At 43.5% G+C, this 18,346-nt stretch overlaps 1 protein-coding gene across 7 annotated transcripts in view; it reads left to right on the top strand.

Moving 5' to 3' along the window:
* Nucleotides 1–5,013: 5,013 nt before the first annotated feature.
* LOC120860335 (transcriptional repressor NF-X1-like) overlaps nt 5,014–18,346 on the top strand; it is a 65,494-nt gene continuing 52,161 nt past the window's right edge. For 2 of the 7 annotated variants that reach the window (XR_005720299.1, XM_040236143.1), the window contains exons 1-3: nt 5,157–5,340; nt 8,085–8,165; nt 8,841–9,839. Coding sequence is in view for 5 of the 7 variants with exons in the window: in XM_040236143.1 (XP_040092077.1) it covers nt 5,316–5,340; nt 8,085–8,165; nt 8,841–9,839 (1,105 nt within the window). In the remaining 2 variants the exon portion in view is untranslated. Of the gene's footprint in view, nt 5,341–8,084; nt 8,166–8,840; nt 9,840–18,346 lie in introns of all 7 variants that reach the window. The other 5 variants (XM_040236145.1, XM_040236141.1, XR_005720300.1 and 2 more) reach the window with 4 other exon arrangements.

Raw genomic sequence — 18,346 nt, 5'->3', positions numbered from 1 at the left:
AGCCTACCAGGCTTCTCGGTCCATCAGATTTTCCAGGCAAGGGTACTGGAGTGGGTTGCCATTTCCTTCTCCCAGGAGATCTTCCCAACCCAGGGATTGAACCCGGGTCTCCTGCATTGTAGGTAGAGGCTTTACCGTCTGAGCCACCAGGGAACTTGTTAACAAAGAGATAGCCAGTAAATGATTGCCTTAAGGCAGAGTTTTCATCCAGAGAATGAGTTGGGAAGTATTACGTTCTCCTCTGTTCTTTGGAAGTTTTTGAAGGATTGGTATCAATTTTTTGAACATTTGGTAGAATTTACCTGTGAAGCCATCCGGGGATAGCTTTTGTGGAACATTTTTAAAATTATTACCAACTCAATCTCTGTGTCTCTTTTGCTGTCTCGCATACAGGGTTATCATTACCATCTTTCTAAATTATATATATATGTGTTAGTATACTGTATTGGTGTTTTTCGTTCTGGCTTACTTCACTCTATAATAGGCTCCAGTTTCATCCACCTCATTAGAACTGATTCAAATGTATTCTTTTTAATGGCTGAGTAATACTCCATTGTGTATATGTACCACAGCTTTCTTATCCATTCATCTGCCGATGGACATCTAGGTTGTTTCCATGTCCTGGCTATTATAAACAGTGCTGTGATGAACACTGGGGTACACGTGTCTCTTTCAGTTCTGGTTTCCTCGGTGTGTATGCCCAGCAGTGGGATTGCTGGGTCATAAAGCAGTTCTATTTGCAATTTTTTAAGGAATCTCCAAGCTGTTCTCCATAGTGGCTGTACTAGTGTGCATTCCCACCAACAGTGTAAGAGGGTTCTATAGGTGTCTTTAGATTTTTTTATTTGAATCTGTTTTGATAGTTTGTGTATTTCTAGGAATTTTTCTGTTTCATCTAGGTGATCTGATTAGCTAGCATGTGTGCGTGTGTGTGTGTGTGTGTGAGTCACTCAAATCATGTTTCTGTCAGTGGGGTTTCCCAGGCAAGAATACTGGAGTGGGTAGCCATTCCCTTCTCCCGGGGTTCTTGCCTACCCAGGGACCAAACCTGGGTCTCCTGCATTGCAGGTGGATTCTTGACCATCTGAGCCACAAGGGAAGCCCATTAGCTAGCATAACACTTGTTCATAGTATTACCTATGCTTCTTTTTACTTTCTTAAGCTGGGGAATAATGTCCCTTCTTTCATGCCTAATTTTAGTAATTTGAATTTTCTTTTTTTGTTTTTCTTGGTCAGTCTAGCTAAAAGTTGATCAATTTCTATGTTTTTGGTTAATGAGTCAACTTTGTTGATTTTTTGCCATTGTTTTTTGTGTTTATTTCATTAATTCCTGCTCTTTTATTCTTTCCTTGTACTTGTTTTGGTTTAGTTTGCTCTTCTTTTTCTAGATCCTTAAGGTAGAAGATTAGGCTTCTGATTTGAGATCTAATTTATTAATAAATTTTTTCAGAGCAGTTTAGGTTCACAACAGAATTGAGCAGGGAGTATGGGCAGTTCCAGTATATGCCCCTGTCCCCCTACACACACAACCCCCCCACTATAGACATCCTGCACCAGAGTGGTTGGTACATTTGTCCACCCATGGACCTACATTGACTCCTCATCACCCTCAGTCCATGGTTTACATTAGAGTTTGCTTTTGGTGTCTACCCTCTGTTGGTTTTGATAACGTATCCACTATTATAGTACCATGCAGAATTATTTCTCTTCCCTAAACATTCTCTGTGCTCTGTCTCTTCATCCTTTCCTGCCCTCTAATCCCTGGAAACCACTGCTTTGTTTTTTTTCACTGTCTCCATAGTTTTGTCTTTTCCAGAATGTCATATGTAGTAGTGGAAAACATACAGTATATGCTTTTTCACATTGCCTTCTTTCACTTATTATTTGCATTTAAGTTTCCTCTATGTGTTTTTCATGGCGTGATTGCTCATTTCTATTTAGTGCAGAATAATTTCCCATTGTTTGGATTTCTTTTTTAATGTAAGTATTTATAGCTATAAATTTCCATCTGAGTACTGCTTTCGTTGCTTGTCCTAACTTTGTATGCTGTGTGAAGCAGTGCCTGTATAGGAAAGGCAAGATAAATGCTTGCTTACTTCCATTTGTTTACGAGTTTGGGGAATAATGAGTGGGTTCTCTAGTATGCCAGTTATGAATTATTGACCTTCAGTTCCAAATTTATCCTTTTTGCCTGCTCTGTGAAATGGATTTGGGCACTTTAAATATTTATCCTTTACCAGCTGGCAGGTATTAAGCTTTGTCAGTAGAGGGCAATAGAGAGATACTGCGGGAGGAAAGGCTTTCCCTTCCTGTTCTAGTGTTTGGGTTGGACAGGCTAAGGTGCTGTGGGCAGCTTCCCCAGCATCTGGTTCCTGTAACTGGTTTCTTCAGTGTATAGTGGCCAAAAGCCAGCAACTTCTCCTGGCACCCTCCTCAAGTGGTTTCTAGGAGAGTGCCTCTTGTGAGACACCTCCCCATGAATGGCTTTCCCCAGCACCATCTAAGGTAGATTTCCGACCACTTCCATGCAGCACCACAGCAGCTTCCCTATGTAGGCATCACAGGCACATCCCTTCTAACAAAGTCCGCACCTCAGCTCCAGGATGATCTTCACTGGACAAAGTCTTCAAAAAAATTAAATAAAACCTTCCCTGTTCAAATTACTGTATGATTCCTTTCTTCTACTTGATTCAGACTAATACAACTGGTAATTTCTGTAGGAGACAGTAAGGTTTTTTGTTTGATGAACTGTCAAAATTAAGGATTTATGTTCAATAAAGGAATAAATGGATGTAAGAGAAGACAACTGAAATGTCTAAAACTGACAAAACATACAAGTCTTGTATATCTACAAAGTACGGAAAACCATCAGCAAGAAAAATCGAGCAACCCCAACAGAGAAATGGCAAAGGATTGTGACTAAGCAACCTAAAAAGAGAAACTCAAAAAGTCACTAAGAAATGTTCGGACTCAGTAATCAGATAAACTCAAATTAACAAAACAATGAGATAGCACGTCATGCCTTTTGGTTTAGAAAACATTTGGAAGCTGGATAAAGGTTGTCTCAAATATATCTTAGATCTGCTCTCTCCTCTCAATCACATTTGCTGTCGCTCTAGTTCAAAGCCACCATCATCTTCCATATTAGCATAATAGAAAAATGTAAATTTTCTCCCCACTTCTATTTTTGCTCCCCTACAATTCACTCTTCCCCTGAGAGTATGAGAAATCTTTAAGGGTAATTTAGATACTGAAACTGAGTGCCCCTAAAACCAAGTTCCCTTACCCAGTTTATGATTAATCTCTCTATCCAAAACTTTAGTTTCTTGTGTCCCCTCTGACCTCAATCCTGTGCTAACTGAACACTAATTAGCCAGAATCAGAGGACTAAAATTGCTGTTATCAATAACATTGTTAATGAACTAAAATTGCTATTATATATCATTAACATACAAACTCAGGACAAGCTGAGCTCCCCAAGCCGTGGACCACCAAGCCAGACACTTGTAAACCACAAATGTCTTTGACTCTGGAAACTACGATTAAGAAATGTCACAAGATGATTAATTCCAGCCTCTCTTATCTTTCCCTTTAAAAAACAAAAACTAACTCAAAGACCAGGTTGGAGTGGGTCTAAGGCTTGTCTCTCACATTCTTGCTTGGCGCCCTGCAGTAAGCACTGTACTTCACCAAAGCCTGGTGTCAGTGGACCGACTTTGCTTTACATTGCATGAGCAGACCTGTGTTCAGTTTGTTAACTACCATTTCTTTGCTTAGAACCTTTTAACTTCCTGTTGCTCTTGGAATAAAATCCATTATCACGTGATCTAATTACCTACCTCCAGTTTCATATTGTGCCACTCTCCTTGCTCATTGCTCTCCAGCAAATATTTCAATAACTTTAACACTTAGAGCCCTTTCCTTCCTCCACAGCTTTCGCACCTGCTTCCTTCTGCTCTTCCCTCTGAATCTTCACATAGTTGATCATTCTCATCTATCCTTCTACTCAAAGAAGGCTGGCCACCTTTTACAGAGCAGATCCTAGTAAGTCACTGTTACCCTGCTTATTTCTTTGACAACTCAAATCACCAGTTTGTAAATAAACTTAGTTTTAAAATAATTTTTAGTTATTTTTGGCCACAGGGCGTCTTTCCTTTCTGCACCTTCCATTGCCACACCTGGGCTTTCTGTTTGGGGGAGGGTGGGGCTGCTCTCTTCATTTGCTTGGGCTTCTCATTGCAGTGGCTTCTCTAGTTGTGGAGCACAGGCGAGTAGGGCACACCAGCTTCAGTGGGTGCCAGCACTCTGGTTCAGTAGTTGTGGTGCATCCGCTTAGTAGCCCAGAAGCATGTGGGATCTTCCTAGACCAGGGATCAAACCCATGTCCCCTGTGTTGGCAGGTGGATACTTAAGCACTGAACCACCAGGGAAGTCCCACCTTACTTAGTTTTAACCTTCCCTACTAGTCAATGCACTTCACTGAAGGCAGGAACCTTGTTTGTCTTTTTCACCTTAACCTCCAGCAGTTAAAGCAATGCCTAAAAGTATGTGAATGAATGACTCTTATTTTGTGTTCTTGGGGAAGTCTGGAGCAGTGAATTACTTTACAAATGCAGATGCTTCACACTTAAGTAGTGTTCTCTTTAGCAGAGCAACAGCAAAACACACAAATGAAAAAATTCCACACACTCAAAACATTTTGTACTTTAAAAATGATCGGTGCCCCCAAACTTACCCCCTCTCACACTGAGTCCCTCTGTATCTACTTTAGTATTATCATCTGCCCTTTCAGGTCCTTTATCATTTCTAATAAATGGGTTTTTGTTTCTAAACTGATTTGTAAGAGCCTTTTATCGTTTGTTTTGCAGACTTTTTTTTTCCCCTTTCTGCCTTTTGACTACTTCGTCTTTGTTTTAATCCTAAATCTGATCCACTCTAGTAAGGAGGTGCGGTCTGACCTGACTCCAGAAAAATCAGGCAAGGCTGGTTGGGTGGGAGGGTTAAAGGACACGGTAGCAGGAGAGAACAGTGACTCTCAAAAAGAAAACAACTATTGATTGTGCAAGACCGAGCATGCTTACCCTCCCGGGATCTTGGCTACCTACAGCTACTAGTACCCTGCTTGAGCCCGCCGCCGGGCGCGTCTGTTTGACGTCACCGACGCTCCGCACAGTTGACTCAGGCCGCGCAAACTCCGTGGCCGTCTACGGCGCGCGCAGAAGCGAATTTTCTCGCGGCGCCGGAAGTCCAGAGCACATGACCGGGTGACAGCGCTCGCTGGCCTGCAGGGCTCGCTTTAGGTGTTGCGGCACGGGATGGCGGAGGCGCCTCCTGTCTCAGGTACTGTACTGGCCCTCGCAGGACTGGGCCCCTCTCGGGGAGCGGAAATTGAGTCAGTGACGAGTCCTAGGGCACTGGCCATTCGTATCGCGAGAGTGGCACGTACAGGGGTTGGGGATAGTGGCTCGGAAGGGCCAAGCCACGCGCGTCGTGCGTACCGAGGTCTTAACCATCCTTGGCTGGTGGCGAAGGCCGGCAGCTGGGTTTCCAAGAAGAGTCGGTTTGTCCCGCTGAGTCGATGCGGGTGTCCCGGCCTTTCCAGGGCTCATCCCGGCCTTTCTGGGGCAGTGATATCCGACAGGCGGGCGTCGGCCCGTGACGGTGGCTCGCTCTCGACGCGCGGCGGGATTGCTCGCTGCGCTTAAGATGTATTCGTGCGTCCTGGGGCAGCAGCGCGGGCGCGAGCCGAACACTCGTGGTTTCCAGTCTCAGCTTGCCATGAGCTCGCAATGTGAAGGCTCGTTTTCCTCATCTGTGACTTGGGAGTAAATAAATCAATTACTGTGAAGGTTCCCGCCGCTACTGTACGTGTTACACAATTGTTAGCTTACTTCCCCTCCCAGAGTTGTCTCTGTGTAGAGACAACTACACATAGAGACAGCCTCATCTGGCTGTTAATGTAACACGATTTCCAGTTACTTCAGGGTAACTTGGATGTTTGTTTTCCCAACTCTTTGGACAATGACGGAAAAGGAGCATTTTACATAGTGATCTCAGCGCACACAAATATAAAAACGAACCAAAAATTTCAGGAAGCAGTGGTTTTCCTTATTATCTCCAATACACTCTATACTACATATTTCGTTTGAAAAAATTCTTGTCACAACCCACTACATAATTTGATTTCATGATCCACTCTTTCTGAAAAACAGGGCAGCAGTTTGCAGCATGAGGTTCATGAACAGTCATTAATTTGAGTCTTAATTCTGCAACCTACCAGCTGTTGGGGCACCAAGAAGCCTATATATATATTTGTGTACTTGGTGGCAGGTAAAATGTATTTGTTACCGTGGATCTTGGTCAAAAACGTTGGCTAACACACTGCATTGGTGTACCCTAGTCCATTTTTTGTTTGTTTACCCTAGTCCTGATTTAGGTATTAATTCATCTTGGAGGGTAGGGACCACATTTTGTTTTTCTCCCACTCACTCTTCCCAGATCCCCTAAATTGGATCCCTTGATCTTCGTATCCTGCATCTGGCCCATTTCTGCACCATTCAGTGTTTGAAGCAGAAATAAGTGGGGCTAGTTGTGAATCTTATTTTTGGCCTCTCGTGTTGCTCTCCAGGTTACAACCTCTTGTCTCATCTATTGAGGCAAAGTCTGGTAATCCAAAGACCTCCCCACTTTGTCTCCTCTGCCTTAGTTTGCTTTGGCCTTAGTTCCTATTCCATGTTCTTATTTCAGCATTCTCTCTAGCCCACACCTCCATCCTCACTCCAGTGGAATTCTCTTACCTGCTGTTTTCGTGAAACACCAAGGGGTATCTTTTTACCCATGGATAGACTCTCCAGTGCCAACTTTGTCTCTGGACTTTATAATCTGCAGTGGGATTTTCCCTTACTCTGCTCCACCCACCTGTAGGTCACCCACCATGGTATTATCTTGGATCTCTAGTACCACTTGCACTATAGCCAAGCCTTGGGGATGAGATATCCTATTTAGTAACTTCAGCTGCTCAAAATAGTGAAAAAATAAAGGTGTCTCAGATTTTTGTGTCCAGTTTCCTGTGCCCTTTTCCCCTTCCTCATATCCCTGAGTGATCTGAGGGCTTTGTCCACTACTTCACATTTGGTGGAACACATACTTTATATGAATAGATGCTGCTCTGTCTAGATTCTCAAGTTGAGTCAACTCTTTGCTGGTTAACATGAAAACACCCTCTTCGTATCCTTTAACCTGGCTATTCTGGACCACTTTACTGACCTTTTTCTGCCCCTCTTACAACCTTGCTTCTTAGAGCAGGAGAAAACTACACAATACCTACTTGGTCTAATTTACCCATTCCCCCCTTAAGTTCTCTCTTACGTATCCGGAACACCTTCTCTGCTACCTTCTGAATTTGTCTAATCTTCTTGCCATTTTTTAAGGCTCTCCAACCCCATCCTCAGAATCCTGCCTGCGTGAAAGCTTTGCGGACAAATCCTGGATTGAGTGAGAGGTTACCTTTATGATCTCGCTCAGTTCTTAAGTATATGTTTCTATGATACCTGCTACCCAACTTCTGTCAATGGAGTGTAATTTAAGAGCGTGGTCTGTAGGGTCACATGGCCTGAATTCTGAATCTGCTCTGGAATACCCCTGTGGCCTTGGGGAAGTTACTCTTTACGAGTCTCAGTTTTCTCATCAGGAATGTAAGGATTAAATGAATTAACGTATGCAGAGTGCTTAGAATAGTGCAAGTACCTAATAAATGTTAGGGCTTATTATTAAACCTGAAACTTGCAGGCTGTGCACTGAAGCCTTTTGCGGTCAGGTCTATTTCAGATAGTCTGTAATCTTAACGGCAATAATAAAGCACTGTTTTAACCACTTTATACTTGTTACTAACCTTGCTTTAATCTTCATAGCAACTCTTTGATGTAGGGATTCTTACTATTCCATAACTGGGATTAAATAACTTGCATAAAAACACAAGTGATGGACAGGGACTTAAATCCATCTCCCAGGCCCTGCTGATTCAGAGAATATTCTATATACTAGGCATAGTCTGACTTTGCTACTATCTGGTTTTGTATCCTTAGGCAAATTGTTTCATCTTTGGACTTCAGGGACAAAATTGACTACAAGGAAGCATGTGGCCAGCGGAGGTGGGGGATGGATGAGTAGGTTGAAGGGGCATAGGCTTAATTTTTGAGACTCTGGGATTCTGACCGTATTAACAGAGGTTATGTATGGAAAACCTAAAATACATTCCAGGGGGGATGAGGTGGGATGTATTCTTCCTGCTAAGTACATCTATGTGAAATCTTCACTTAAATTCCACAATGACCCTTTGAAATAGTATTATCAGCTTTTGTCATGTATGTGGAAACTCAGGCTAAAAGCAAGCAAATGATTTTCCTGAGCTAATACTATATACTGGAGGGTCAGGCTTTAAACTGATTTTGGCTGACTCCAAAGCCTGTTAACTTAATATTATGCAATGCTACCTTAGAGTTTTGAAAGACCACATGGAACCTACCGATTGATGTCTCATCCCTGAACTGTTCGCTGACCTTACATTTCTCAACAGAAATAAACACATTTATAACTAATGCCTGATAGCCCAGGTGAACAGTTTTACTTAGCAGTTCAGCAGTGGCTGTTGGTAAGGCTGCCAATCAGTCTTCCACAAGCAACTTGAACCCACCACCTTCACAGAAAACACAAGCCTTGTGTGGAGACTATTTTATACAAAGTCCTTAGGAAGAGAACTGTTAGGTCTGGCTTTCAGTCTTTGGGGCTTCATGAGTGACCAATTAATTTCTTTACTTACGTGTCTATTTCTTACGTCCTAGGTGCTTTTAAATTCAATACGGATGCTGCTGAGTTCATTCCTCAGGAGAGAAAAAATTCTGGTCTGTACTGTGGGAGTCAAAGGAGACTAGATTCTAATAGAATTGGTAGAAGAAATTACAGTTCACCACCTCCCTGTCACCTTTCCAGGCAAATCTCTTATGATGACATCTCTGCTGTTCATCAGCACAGTTTTCATCCTTCGGGAAGCAAACCTAAGAGTCAGCAGACTTCTTTCCAGCCCTCTGTTACTAACAAATCTCTCAAGAACCATGGCCTTCAGAATCAACCTTGGCAGAAATTGAGGAGTGAAAAGCAGCATATCAGAGTCAAGAGAGCACAGGGCCTCACTGACCAGACCTCAGAGGCACCTGGCCTAGAAAGCGTGGCCAAGTCAGAGAGTGGGACAAACCTCAGAGAACACAGTCCTTCCGAGAGTGAGAAGGAAATTGTCGGTGCAGATCCAAGGGGAGCAAAACCCAAGAAAGCAACCCAATTTATATACAGCTATGGGAGAGGACCAAAAGTCAAGGGGAAACTCAAAAGTGAGTGGGGTCACAGAATGACTCCCAAACCTGAGGAGGCAGGACCTGAAAACACCAAACCAGCAGGGGTTATCCACCCTGAGTCTTCGGATGCTTCCTCTAGAAAAGTAGTAGCGGATGGGGCCAGACGCGGCGAGCAGAGAAGACACCCACAGAAAAGGTCTCCCTGGGAAGTGGAGGGAGCCAGGCCACGACCAGGCAGGAATCCACCAAAACAGGAGAGCCAACGACATACAAACGCAGGGTCCAGAGACAACATGGCCTCCGTTCCAAAGGATGATCTTAATGAAAGGCCAGCAGAGTCCGCCTGTGACAGTGGGAACTTGGCAGTCGTCAGCAGGTCTTCTAGAAGGGCTGACCCAGAGAAATGTGCTGTAAGGAGGCAAGATCCTCAGGTAGCATCTTTTCCCCGAGGCAGACAGAACCACATGCTAAAGAATGTGGAAACACACACAGGTAAGCCTACCTAAATGGGTGGAAATGTGTTCTTTCTTCCTTTTTTTTTTTAATTTTAATTTCTGAATTGGTAATACACTCATACAATTTAGAAACCAGAAAATATAAAAAGGTACACAGTAGAAAGTCTTTCTGTTCTTGTTCATCGTCTGCTTGGGTCCTGCCATCACCTGCTCCTCTTCCCAGGAGATAGCCACTTACTTAGTTTTTATATATCATAAAAGTGAAAGTGTTAGTTACTCCATTGTGTCCAATTCTTTGTGACCCCATGGATTGTAGCCCACCAGACTCCTCTGTCCATGGGATCGCCCAGGCAAGAATACTGGAGTGGATTACCATTTCTTTCTCCATTATATATTATAGCAAATACAAATAAGGAATGTTTTTCTTAATAAATAAGGAAATTAGTAAGGGTTTTAAAAAGCACAGATACGAGTGATATAGATGTTTGGCTACAAGATTTTTTTGAATTGTCAAAAAACACAGGTAGGGATGGTAATGTCTCTACTACTTCTAGTTCCAGCCTGTGCATCATCTCTTGTCTGCTCGGTCGCAACAGTTCCTGACTAATCTTGCCATCTCCAGTTTCTTTTAGTTCACTCTTTACATTAGCATCAGAAAGTGGTATTTCTGGGACTTTCCTGTTGGTCCAATGGCTAAGACTTTGAGTTTCCACTGCAAGGGGCATGGGTTTGCTCCCTGGTTGGGGAACTAAGATCCTGGATGCCATGCTACACAGTACGCCCCCAAAAGTGATATTTCTAAAACACTTACGGAGCTGTGTCACTCCCCTGCTTGATTCTGTTCACTTTTTCTCATCACCTGCAGATTCTGCCTTACACAACAGCCTCATCTGCTGCTGCTTCAGCCCCCACCACATTTTATTCCCTGGACTCTGGTACTATCATCTTTCCACACGGTTACATATGTGGTCCCTTCTGTCTACACTGGCTACTAACTACTCAACTCACTGGTGAATTCATACTCATTATCCCTTTATTTACTTATGGCTGTACTGGGTCTTTGTTGCTGCTCAGGCTTTTCTCTGGTTGTGGAGAGCTGGGGCTGCTCTCTAGTTGCAGTGCTCAGGCTTCTCATTCCGGTAGCTTCTCTTGTTGCAGATCACAGGCTCTAAGGTGTGCAGGCTTCAGTAATTGCAGCTTCTGAGCTCTAGAGCACAGGCTCAACAGTTGTGGCACCTGGGCTTAGTTGTTCCAAGGCATGTGATAGCTTCCCAGACCAGGGATTGAACCCACGTCTCTTGCATTGACAGGCGGATTCTTTACCACTGAGCCATCAGGGAAGCCCCATACTCATTTTTCAAAAGCTATAGTTTAGTCACATGTCCAGAAAACTTTTTCTCACCTCCGCAGATAGCACTGATCTTTGCTTGCCGGGTGACACGTCTTCCCCATCCACATACATGCTTCTGTTGGAGCACTTAGCTTCACCACTGGAAACCATCATTTGTTCACGTGTCAGTGCCCTCCACCAGTTGACATGTTCCTTGAAGGCAAAGACTAGCTTTCCTTTCATTGTTATATCTCTGTTGCCTAACACAGGTCTTAGAACACAGTAGTTACTCAGCTCTGGCTGTTAGAGAGTTCTTCTTTACATTAAATTGAAAACTTCTTTCTGGTAAATCCCCTCGTTCAGCTTCTGTCCTCTGGAGCTACACAGCAACTAGTCTCTCTCCTCTCAGCTTCCCTCCCACTCATGGCAAGTCAGTTCTTTGCAGTATTGAAGACACTTCTCATTTGCCCTGCGTATATATTTTATCCAGGATAAGTAGGTTCATTCCTCCAGCTCTTCCTCACGGACCATGCTGGTCTCCCTCCAGTTTAATGTAACATACAGCCTAACACACGAAGCCGCCACCTGCCCAGGCCTGTTTTTACACAAGCGTAGTGATCTAGTTCTCGTCTGCTTCACCAGGCACTCCTTCTTGGGACTTTGATGAGTGTGAACCAAGACAATATTATACCACATTTGTTTTTGAATTCTCAAGGCTGGTTAGCAGTTTCCTGTTGCTTCATAACGAGTTGCCACAAATGTCATGGCCTAAGGTAACACAACTTTACTGTGTCACAGTATCCATGGACCAGAAGTCTGGATGCAGGTTAGCTGAGTTTCTGCTCAGGGTCTTAGAGGACTGCAGTTTGGCTAGGGATGCAGTGTTTTCTGAAAGATGGGGTCTTCTTTGATGCTCACTGGTTGTTGATAGGATTTAGTTCTTTTCTTTTTAATATATTTTTTTAATTTATTTGACTGCATCATGTCTTGGTTGCAGCACATGGGATCTAGTTCCCTAAACAGGGATCAAACCCCAGACCCCTGCATTGGGAGTGTGGTATCTTAGCCACTGGACCATGAGGGAAGTCCCGATAGGATTTAGTTCTTTATGGGTACAGAATTGAGGTCCCCATTTCTTTTTTTTTTTGGCAGCACCACATGGCATGCAGGATCTTAGTTCCCTGACCAGGGATCAAATCTGTGTGCCCCCTTCAGTGGAAGTACAGAGTTTTAACGCTGGACTGCCAGGGAAGTCCCAAGGTTCCCATTTTCTTGCTGACTGTTGGCTGGGTGTCACTCTCAGCTCTGAGGGCCGACCTGCAGTTCCTTACCACGTGGTTCTTTTCACAACATGGTAGTTTATTTCTTCGGGGCCTGCAGGAAGCCATCTGCTCCAGATTCTTTACATGATTTCTGTCTTTGATCACTAGACTCTTTAAAAAGCACTCAGTTGATGAGATCAGCTCCTCCCGTGCTCAAGGGGAGATTATCCAGGGCACGCACACCAGGGCTGGGGGTCCTGGAGGCCGTGTCAGTTCTGCCTAACGAATCTCTTGTGGCATCACATACCGTCATTTTCTTGAGACCTCTTTATTCTTTTTTTTTTTTTGAGTAAATGCTTTGTGCCAAGCACTGTTCTAGGTACTAGGAATACAGCACTGATGGCATTTACATTCCTGGCAGGGAAGACAGGCAGAAAGCACTTAAATGTTTTAGTCAGTCAGGTGATGATAAGAACTAAAATACAAGGCAGATTAAGAGGACAGAGTAACAGGGGTGCCAGTTTACATAGGTTGGTCTCTTTGATGAGGAGGCATTTGAACAGAGACGGGAAGGAATTGCAGAAGTGTGCCACATGGCTTTCTCGAGAAGAACACTTTAAGTAGAGAGAGAAGCAAGTGTAAATCGGGGTGGGAGGGACAGTGTCATGAGCAGTGAAGAGGTGGGTAGGAGAGGAGGTCAGAGAGACTGCACAGGCAGGGTTGTGTAAGGCTCTTAGATTTGGTTCTGAGTCAGAAGATGAGAAGCAGCTAGGAGGCTGGGAGGCTTTGCGGGAAAGATGATCTAAAATGATCACCCAGCTTGATGTATAGGGAGTAGGCGCTAAGGATGCAAACGGATGAGTTAGGAGGCTTTTGCAGGAATTCAGGTACTTGATGGAGACATGGATTAAGGTAGTAGTGGTAGAAGAGGTAAGAATTGGTTAGAGTCTAGGTGTGTTTGGAAGATGAAGTGGACAGGATTTACAGATAGATTGGATGTTGGATGGAGAAAAACGAGAGGAGTCCAGGATGTTGTGCCTGAGCAGCTCAGAAGGCGAGATACCACTCACTGCAGTGGTAACGCTTGGGGAGAGAAAGCGGTGTTTTGTTTTTAAAGTTTTTAGTTTGGAATAATTATAGACCTACAGAAAGATTGCAAAAGTAGTACAGAGTATTCCCATATAGTCTTCACCTAGCTTCCTCTAATGTTAACATCTTTGTCGAAACAAGAAATTAACACTAGTACCATGGTGTTAACTAAACTTCACACTTTGTGGGTGGTGGGTTTTTTTTTTCTTTTTCTTTGCAAGGCTTGCAGGAGCTTAGTTCCCCAACCAGGGATTGAACCCAAGCCTTGGGCAGTGAAGGCACAGAGTCCTAACCATTGGACTGCCAGGGGTTCCCCCAAACTTTATTTGGATTTCACCAGTTTTTCCTTTAATATCCTTTTTCTGCTCCAGGATCCAATCCAGGATACCACATTGCATTTAATCAGCATGTGTCCTTAGCCTCCTCCAATCTATGACAATTTCTTGTTGGAAAAGGTGTTTTTGCATATCTTTTGCTTTGTCTCCTCCTTGTTCAGGAAAGATAAAGAATTTGGTTAAATTTGTTAGAATTCAGTTGTCTACTGGACAATAGATCTGTTAAGTAGAGAGTTGGATATAAAATTCAGGGAAGAGATATGGACTAGAGACTTAAATTTGGGCATTGTCAGTGTACAGATGGTGTTTAACAGACTAGAGGAGGTCACCTAAGGTGTGAGTGCAGTTAGAAAAAGAGTGAGGGTGGAGCCTACTTCATCCTGGCTGTAAAATGAGCATCCACTAAGGGAAGTGGAAAAAGAGTAAACTGAACTAGGAGGTGAAACGTTCTAAACACCAAAGAAAGAAACTCAGAGGAGGGAGTGATCAGTTGTGCCAAATGCTATTGATCAGCACAGAAGGGTGACTGCATACTGACCGTTGTATTTGGCAATCTGAAGGTTGTTGGTCTTGCTAAGAGCAGTTTTAGTGGAGTAGTAGAGATGAAAGCTTGATTGGAATGGAGAGAGGCTCACCCTAGATATGCCTCCATGGCTCTTTGAGAGCCGCCTTTGTTCACCCTCACTCTGTACTGAGGGACCAGCACTGCCTGGTCCTCCCAGCTGTCTGGATCCCTCATTCTGCGGTAACGAAATCCCCTACGTCCTTAAATTGTTTCAGCTGTGCCCCCTCTTAAATGACCTGTGGCCTCCTCTCGGGTCACCCCTTTCCTTACAACTTTAGAGCCTGCTCTTTTCACTTATCCCACTCACCTTAGTTTCTGGAAGATGGGAAGAGCACACTCCTTCCCCACGGTCATTTCTACACTATTTTTGTTCTACCATTGTGTCATTTGAAGCTAATGCTACAGAACCTTTTCTCTCCATCACCTTCCATGTCTCATCTTTGTCATCTGTTAGCCTCCAAACCTCCCAACCCTCATTTATTAATGCATCTAGCCTCTATCTTTTCTCTGCCCCATTGGTTTTCAGGGTATAGTCCAGATTAGCAGCCGTCAGCAACACCTGGGAACTTGTTAGAAATGCAATTTTTAGGCCTCACCTCAGACTTCATAAACAGAAATTGTGGGTGTGGGGCCCAATAATCTCTTCTCTTAAGAAGCCTCCAGGTGATTCTCATGCAGTTTCAAGTTTGAGAACTACTGATTTACCATAAATCCTGCGGTTGTTCTGGGTGACTGGAATGGTCATGTGGGTTTTTTGATCTTGTCAACTGCAGTGACCTGCACTTCCATTCCTCCACCACATCCACTACCAGGGAAATGACCCTGGGGATGCCCCATCTCTGCAATCCCAACGTCCTGTGTGCTGCCTTCTGACCACAGCCTACTGTCCTTTTGGCTCTCCCAGTCTCTTCTATCCACTGCCAGTTCTGTCAGTCTCTTCTCCTTCCCTTCTTCATTCCCTGCTTCAGGCTGGACCTTGCTGTATGTCATTTGAAGTGTTGACCCTTCTGCCAGGACATTTTGAGGAATCCCAACCCTGGATGGTTGCTGCATCCAGCTTTTCTACCCTGTCTGGGTGACAGAACGCCATTCCAGGAAATTGTGTAACAGTACAGACTCGGTGTTCATTCACCCTCTGAGGGAGGCCTTCCTGATCACCCTATTTCAAACTCTTAATACTTCCCCCACCCACCTCTCACTAATCTCTTTGCCTGGCTTATTTTTCTCCATAGCACTTGTCACTATTTGTTGATACTGCTTATTTTCAATATTTATTTGTTTATTGGCTACCTTCCACCATAAGATGGCAAACTTCCTAAGGGGAGAAGATTCTTTTCTGTTTTGTTCACTGTATATCCTTAGTGTCTAGTATTGGGTTGGCCAAAAAGTTCATTTGGTTTTTTCATAACATGTTACAGAAAAACCCAAGCAAACTTTTTGGCCACCCCAATACATCGTTGGTTCTCAGTGAATATTTTAAAATAGTGGTCTCCAGTTTGGGCTTCCCCCAGTGGCTTGGTGATAAAGAATTCATCTGCAGTGCGGCAGCCACAGGAGATGTGGGTTCCATCGCTGGCTCAGGAAGATCCCCTGTAGGAGGGCACGGCAACCCACTCCAGTATTCTTGCCTCGAGAATCCCATGGACAGAGGAACCTTGCGGGCTACAGTCCATTTGGTTGCAAAGAGTCAGACACCAGTGAAGTGAAGGAACGTGCATGTACGCTTGCTCACTCCATCCAGCTCAGTTGGCTTTCATTGCCCACTTTCCCTTAAATGACCTTGGGCAGCTGTCCTTCCCATTTTCATTTAAGACTACTACAAACCCTTCCCACACTTATTCAGACCTTCTTGACATTCACTGATCTTCCGACCTCAGCAGACCTCCTTGCCTTTTACTTTGCTGAGGAAGGGGAGGTCATCACTTAGAAAGGACATACTTTTCTCAACTTTTTGCAACTTCAGAGACATCTATGCCTGTTCTTCCTTTTCTTTCATTCTGAGATCTCCTTATTTCCTTTCATCAACCTTTTTACATCTGCTCCTCCATGTTCTCTGCCTGAAGCTCTTCCCGAGTCTGGGGAGATTCCCAGGGAATCTTCCTGACCCAGCAATCGAACCCACGTCTCCTGCATTAGCACACAGATTCTTTATCACTGAGCCACTTGGGAAGCCCACCTGTGTGCTGTACTGACTTAAAAACTTTTACCTGCAGCGCCTAAACTCTGCCACAAGCCTTAGACTGACACAAATAAACGTGATGCCTGACATATACCTCAGACTCAGCAAGACCATCGTAAACACATTGATCATGCTTACATTGCTTTTTAAAAACAGCTGCTTTAAATAAGGTGGCTTGCTAAAGTTGATAGGTAAGTAATCTTACCTCTCTTTCCACCATCCAGATGTAATCAGCTTTGACCTTTTAATCTGTTTCCTTAAAGAATTTTTCAGTGCTCAGTTTTACATAGTTGAAATCATATAATAATCATAAGTTTAATCCTTTTTTGCTTATTATAAATATTTCCCACTCATTAAGAAATTTTGGTAAACTTTAATGTATATATGCCATAAATAGATATGCATTAATATTTAAACAGTCTCCCCCCTTTTTTCTGATATATTTTAAATTAAATTCCAGATATCAGATTATTTCACCTTCATGTATTTTAGGTTACATCTGTTTTAATAGTGTGACCATTTTCTTACATAATCACAGTGCCATTATTGTGCTTAACAAAGTTAGTGATAATTCCTTGAAATCATCTAATACCCAGTCTACAACTGAATTTCCCTGTTTGCCTCAAAAAATGTCTTTTTACAATTGGATTTTTCAAGTTAGGATTGTTTTAGGTATTTTGTTTTTAATAATTTATTGGTGTATCTGAAAAGTTTGTAGTCACTTCTACAGAGAGGTCTCTAGTCACTTCTACAGAGAGGTCTCTGTTCTGATTATTTCACTGGGTTGTCCCTTTCTGTACTGGCGTGCTGTCAAAGTGTAAGTATAAAGTAGACAGCAGCCATGACTGAGGAATGGTGGAGGAGCCCTAGTGGGAGAGGGTTTGGGAGTGAAGTGCCAGTGTCAGGATAGGGCTACACCCAGCCCGGACAAGAGTCTTACACCTGAAATGTGATAGTTCACTGGCACAGAGCTATTCTTGGTTAGTGCCCTGTTTTACATATGTTACACATTTTGATAAAACTGAAATGTTGGTGAAAGAATTATACTGTCTCCCTTTCTAGTGTCTTTCTAGAACCTTTTACTGTCATTTATTACTTTCTTTTATTCATACAGCAAGTATTATTGAGTGCCTTCTATGTATAGTTAGGAAATAAGGTAAAATAAGTGAAATATATGATATTAGACCTAAGTGATAGGAAGGAAGACTAGAGAGATATGGAATGCTTAGGGGAGTGGGTTCCAGGTTTTAAAGTGTGGCCAGAGACTGTCCTGTTGAGAAGATCATATTCTGAGTAAACACCTGAAGGGGCTGAGTAGCTGAGTTGTGCAAATATCTAGGCAGAGGGAAGGACAAATTGTAAAAATCTCCATGCAGGAATCTGCCTGCCAGTTTGGGGCTAGGAAGGAGGCTGGTGTTGTCTCAGAGTAGTGGCCTAAGGAAAGAGGAGTCACAGGTGAGGCCTGGAAGATGGTGAAGGGCATTGTAAAGATTTTGGCTTCCAGAGGCACCTGATGGAGGAACCTTTGACAAGTTCTGAACAGAAGAGTGTATCTTCTAATTTTCATTTGATGGGCTCCCTCTGGTGGCTGTGGTGAGAATAGCCTGAAGTGGGCAAGGGCAGAAGTAGACTAGTTGGGAGGCCATTGTAATAATCCAGGTGAGTGGATAGTGGCTTAGACCAGAGTGTTAGCAGCAGAGGTTGGATTCTGGATCTGTTTTGAAGGTAGAACCAGCAGGATTTGTGAACATACTGAACATGGGATGAAAGAGACATGGGAAAGG

The sequence above is a fragment of the Oryx dammah genome, unplaced genomic scaffold, assembly GCF_014754425.2.
Source record: "Oryx dammah isolate SB20612 unplaced genomic scaffold, SCBI_Odam_1.1 HiC_scaffold_11056, whole genome shotgun sequence".
Classification (NCBI taxonomy): Eukaryota; Metazoa; Chordata; class Mammalia; order Artiodactyla; family Bovidae; genus Oryx; species Oryx dammah.
Note: the sequence above shows the minus strand (reverse complement) of the source record. Positions and strands in the feature narration are given on the sequence as shown.